This window comes from Heterodontus francisci, chromosome 7 (genome assembly GCF_036365525.1).
Source record: "Heterodontus francisci isolate sHetFra1 chromosome 7, sHetFra1.hap1, whole genome shotgun sequence".
Taxonomy (NCBI): Eukaryota; Metazoa; Chordata; class Chondrichthyes; order Heterodontiformes; family Heterodontidae; genus Heterodontus; species Heterodontus francisci.
The window spans coordinates 8,672,188-8,678,187 of record NC_090377.1 but is presented as its reverse complement, the minus strand read 5'-3'; the positions used below and the strand labels follow the sequence as shown (position 1 = coordinate 8,678,187).

At 44.5% G+C, this 6,000-nt stretch overlaps 1 protein-coding gene across 1 annotated transcript in view; it reads left to right on the top strand.

Annotated features, from left to right (window-relative positions):
• Positions 1-1,043: 1,043 nt before the first annotated feature.
• Positions 1,044-6,000, top strand: part of LOC137371661 (glial fibrillary acidic protein-like) — a 151,208-nt gene continuing 146,251 nt past the window's right edge. Inside the window, exon 1 of the mRNA XM_068034458.1 lies at positions 1,044-1,609. Coding sequence (XP_067890559.1) covers positions 1,281-1,609 — 329 coding nt within the window. The 5' untranslated portion in view covers positions 1,044-1,280. The remainder of the gene's footprint in view (positions 1,610-6,000) is intronic.

The following is a 6,000-nucleotide window of genomic DNA, read 5'->3' as shown; positions in this document are numbered from 1 at the left end:
TGCCAGTTCTGATGAAAGGTCACTGACCTGAAACGTTAACTCTGTTTCTCTCTCCACAGTTGCTGCCAGACCTGCCGAGTAGTTCCAAAACTTTTTGTTTTTATTTCAGATTTCCAGCATCTGCAGTATTTTGCTTTTATTTTAGGATATTTGAAGTCCCCCATTATTACTACCTTATAGTTTTTGCACCTCTCAGTAAATTTTCTGCAATTTTTCTCCTTATATCTTCCCCATTAATTGGTGGCCTATAGAATACACCCAGTAGTGTAGTGGTACCTCTATTGTTCCTTAACTCTAACCAAATAGATTCTGTGCTTGAATCCTCTCGGATATCCTCTCTCTCCAGCACCGTAACATTTTCCTTAATCAATACTGCCACCCCTCCTCTTTCCTTTGTGTCCAGGAATATTCAGTACCAAATTCTGCTGTTTTTTTAAGCCCGCTCTCCATTACAGCAATGACATGTCTACACAGAAATCAATGAGTTATATCAATATAAGGCCAGAGTATGAATTTAGAAAAGGGACTGAAATGTGACTCATGTCCTCTTACCCTACCGCAGTAACACACGACACTGCATGCAAGACATTAGAGATGCACTAATATTATTACAAACAATAAAAATCGTCCCACCTCTAATCCATTAATGTCAGAAAGGGTCCTAGTATCCATTATACACAGAATACGAAAGATTTATTTCTCTGAGAGCGCGGAGACCCTCGACTCGGACGCCAGGTTACAAAAAGGCGCCAGAGTCGGACGCCGAAGGCGCATCCCCGCGAGGCGGGGCGCTAGAGCAGTGAGCGCATGCGCTTGGAGGACAGTGAGGAGGAGCCTCGGATGTGAACGCATGCGCATTAGCGACTCGGAAACCGGCCCGCGGCATGGCGCACGCAACGCGCAGGCGCCCAGGCGGGGCGGTCGCCCCCGTGGGGGCGGGGCAGTGCGTGTCGGTTGGGCGCGCGTTTTGTTTTGCGTTAAATCGCGTGGCGCCGAGTTGCCGTGGGAGGGGAGCGAGCGAGAGCGCAGGCGCGAAACGAAGGGGCGGCTTAACGGCTGCCAGCGGACAAAAGTAAACGGACGGCATCGAAGCGGTTGGCCGGTGCGCGCGTGTGAGGCTTCAAATTTCCCCCCTTTTTCCCTCTCACCACCAAGAAACAGCGAACAAACTGGCGAGATTTTGAATTTTAATTCCACCCTTTTAGTAATAATTTTAAAAACACAGATTCCACCGGAGGGAGAACGAGGAAGGCCGTCACCGGCTCTGGGACCGCGGAGACATGCATTCGACGTGCCAGAGGCCCGTCGCCAGCTACCCTGACAAAACTGGGGAGCAGGTGGAGAAGGAGCTGCACGATGGCCTGGAGGATGGCAAGGAGCGCTTCAAGGACCTCAATGACCGCTTCGCCAAGTACATCAACAACACCATCCTCAGCCTCATGCGCAAGAACAAGGACCTGATGGCCGAGCTCAAACTGGCCGAGAAGGAAGAGAACGCCCGCGTCGAGGCCATCTTCCAGAAGGCCAGGTCCGACCTAAAGCTCAGGCTGGAGGAGCAGCAGAAGGAACTCAATTGCCTCAAAGCAGATAAGGATAAGTATAAGAAGAGGTGAGTGAGCTCCATGGGAGCACATTCTCAGGATAAGGGATCGATCATCTAGGACTCAGATGAGGAGAACTTTCTAAACATTATGAATCTTTGGAATTCTCAACCACAGAGGGTGGTGGATGCTCCATAGTTGAATATATTTAAGGCTGAGATTATATAAGGCTCTCAGAGATTATCGAGGAGTGGACGGGAGAGTTGAGTTGTTGTGGAAGGTCAGCCACAATCGGATCGAATGACAGAGCCGACTCGATGGGCCAAATGGTCTACTTCTATTTCTTATATTCTTAATTGGGGAACAAAATACTGGAGAAGGAGGGGAGAGAGAGATTGGGGAAGAGGTTACTGATATTGATAACGTGCTGGCAATAGTGGTTTCTAACCCTAACCACTGACCCCTAACTATTAACCATAACCACCGACCCCCCAACTCGTTACCACTGAATCCTAACCTCAGCTCCTAACCTTAATACCTAATAATTGGCCCCAACCCTATCAGTACCACCTGATTGCTTTCTGAACCAGTGACCACACCCACCCCCGATCAAAATACTAACAATGTTCTAACCCCAACCCTAAATCCTTAATCGCATTGTATCAATAGCAGACAGAGAACTGACTGTGCTATCAATAGTGATTGTGACATCAAGGGTGATGTAGGTGGTCAATAGTGACTATTATAAAACCACATTGCCCCAGAATTTGCTGGAGCAGGGCACATGTGCTGAACACCATGAGTTGGATTATATTTCCAGATCCTTTAGCTCCACTTAATTTTACACCTCATATTTTTAGAAATGTAAATTGTCAACAGGACATCTGGGACCTTTGAGAATATGGGATCATAGGTCTATCATCTTAACCAATGATCTTTAAGGATTCGAATGGTTAGCAAAGCACTGAAGTGGCAGCTTGGACATCTGATTATTAAACATTTATTAAAATATCAATGAATTCCATGCAGGAAAAGTACAGCTGTAAGGTTTTTTTGCCTATGGATCATGACACATAAAGATATGAATAAGACAGCCTCCAGCTCAGGCTTCAGATTGAAAATATTTAATTTATGTGTTTCTTGTGGAATCAGCATGGTGATCGTTAGTTATAATTTAGTAGACCCACATACTTTGAGGGAAGGGTGGGATAACTAAATCCTGACAAGCTAAAATGAATTTAGCATTAACTTTACTCCCCAATGGAATCAACAACAAAAGGGTAGGGGCTTCCAGGATGAAGCATTAGAAAGGAGAAACAAGGTGCACAAAGGACTGAGAGAAACAAATAGCATTAGAATTAAAAGTAATTCAGAAATAGGAGGGGGTCAGACATGAGGGAAATGTGAGAGACTAATAAAGTGCATAGTGCACTTTATATTCCTGGCTGCAATGTATTCAGGAAAGATGGAAGGAAATAAAGCAGTGATGGGGTGAGGGAGATAGCAATATTCATCAAAGACACTGTTACAGCACTAGAAAGGGGTAATGTACTTGACATTTCAAAGATAGAAGATTAAGGTACAATAAGAGCTATTACACTGTTGGGTGCATACTATAGGCCATCAAATAGTGGGAAAGGGATAAAGGAGCAGATTTCCAGAAACATTGCTGAAAGATGCAAGAACTGTAGGGACTTCAGTTATCCTAATGGTGGGCAAAAATTTGGGGGATTGAGTATAACATGGGAAAATCTGAACTTGTCCGCTTTGGCAGGATGAATAGAAAAGCAGTATATTATTTAAATGGAGAGAAATTGCTGAACTCTGCAGTCCTGGTACACAAATCACAAGTTAGTATACAGGTACAGCAAGTGATTAGGAAGGCAAATGGAATATTGTCGTTTATTGAAAAGGGAATTGAATATAAAAGTAAAGAAGTTTTGTTACAGTTGTGCAGGGCATTGGTGAGACCACATTTGGAGTACTGTGTACAGTTTTGATCCCCTTACTTAAGAAAGTGTATAATTGCATTAGAAGCAGTTCAGAGAACACAAGAACTAGGAGCAGGAGTAGGCAATTCAGCCCCTCAAGCCTGCTCTGCCATTCAATACAATCATGGCTAATCTCATCTGAGCCTCAACTCCACTTTCCTGCCCGTTCTCCATGACCCTTCAAACCTTTACTAATTAAAAATCTGTCTATCTCCTCCTTAAATTTACTCAATGTCCCAGGATCCACCACACTCTGGGCTAGTGAATTCTATAGACTCATGACCCTTTGAGAGAAGTAATTTCTCTTCATCTGTTTTAAATCTGCTACCCCTTATCCTAAAACTATGACCTCTTGCTCTAGATTGTCCCACCAGAGGAAACATCTTCTCTATGTCTACTTTGTCAATCCCCTTAACCATCTTATATACCTCAATTAGATCTCCTCTCATTCTTCTAAACTCTAGAAAGTAAAAGCCTAAACTGCTCAATCTCTCTTCATAAGACAAACCCCTCATCTCTGGAATCAATCTAGTGAACCTCCTCTGAACTGCCTGCAATGCAACTACATCCCTCCTCAAGTAAGAGAAGGTTCACTCAAGTGACTCCTGGGATGAATATATATAGAAATATATACCTTATATAGAAAGGTTGAACAGGTTGGACCTGCATTGGAGTTTAGACGAATGAGAGGTAATTTTATTGAAACAGATAAGGTCTGAGGGGACTTGACAGGGTGGATGTTGAGAGGATGTTTCCCCTTATGAGAGAGACTAGAACCAGGGATACAGTTTAAAAATAAGGGGTCTCCCATTTAAGACGAAGATGAGGAGAAATTTTTTCTGAGGGTCGTTGACTGTGGAAGCTGGGTCACTGAATCTTTTTGAAGCTGAGTTAGATATATTCTTGATTGGCAAGGCAGTTAAAGGATATAGGAGATAGATAGGAAAATACAGTTGAGGCCACAATCAGATCAGCCATGGCGAAGCAAGCTCAAGGGGCAAATGGCCTATTCCTGCTCCTAATTCATATGTTTTTGTTATGTATGTTCGTATCCCATTATACACTGGAAAATAACTGGGTAAAGGGCAAAGAGAGGGAGATATTCCTGAAGCAAGTATAAAAGAAGTTTCGTGATCAGTATATTTCTAGCCCAAAAAGGAAGGAAGCACTGCTGGATCACAGGGGAGGTGGTGGCGTAGTGGTATTGTCACTGGACTAGTAACCCAGAGACCCAGGGTATTGCTCTGGGGACATGGGTTCGAATCTCACCACAACAGAAGGTGAAATTTGAATTCAATTAATAAATCTGGAATTAAAAGCTAATCTAACGATGGCCATGAAACCATTGCCGATTGCTGTAAAAAACCATTTGGTTCACTAATGTCCTTTGGGGAAGGAAATCTGCTGTCCTTACCTGGTCTGGCCGACCCACAAGAATGTGGTTGACTCCACAACAGTGTGGTTGACTCTTACATGCCCTCTGAAATGGCAAGTGTCCCATATGCCTTTTTCACCACCCTTCTGCCTTCAGAGATCTATGGACAAACACGCCATGGTCCCTTTGTTCCTCGGAACTTCCTAGTGTCAGGCCATTCATTGAATACTTCCGTGTCACATTACTCCTTCCAAAGTGCATCACCTCACTTTTCAGCGTTAAATTCCATCTGCCACTTTTCTGCCCATTTGACCATCCCGTCTATATCTTCCTGTAACCTAAGACACTCCACCTCACCGTTAACCACTCGGCCAATCTTTATGTCATCCGCGAACTTACTGATCCTACCCCCCACATAGTCATCTATGTCGTTTAGATAAATGACAAACAATAGGGGACCCAGCACAGATCCCTGTGGTACACCACTGGACACTGGCTTCCAGTCACTAAAACAGCTGTCTGTCATCACTCTGTCTCCTACAGCTAAGCCAATTTTGAATACATCTTATCAAGTTACCCTGTATCCCTTGTGCATTTGCTTTCTTGATAAGTCTCCCATGTGGGACCTTGTCAAAGGCTTTGCTGAAATCCATGTAAACTACATCAACTTCTTTTTCTTCTTTTCTTTTGGGCCTCCTTATCTCGAGAGACAATGGATACGCGCCTGGAGGTGGTCAGTGGTTTGTGAAGCAGCGCCTGGAGTGGCTATAAAGGCCAATTCTGGAGTGACAGGCTCTTCCACAGGTGCTGCAGAGAAATTTGTTTGTTGGGGCTGTTGCACAGTAGGCTCTCCCCTTGCGCCTCTGTCTTTTTTCCTGCCAACTACTAAGTCTCTTCGACTCGCCACAATTTAGCCCTGTCTTTATGGCTGCCCGCCAGCTCTGGCGAATGCTGGCAACTGACTCCCACGACTTGTGATCAATGTCACACGATTTCATGTCGCGTTTGCAGACGTCTTTATAACGGAGACATGGACGGCCGGTGGGTCTGATACCAGTGGCGAGCTCGCTGTACAATGTGTCTTTGGGGATCC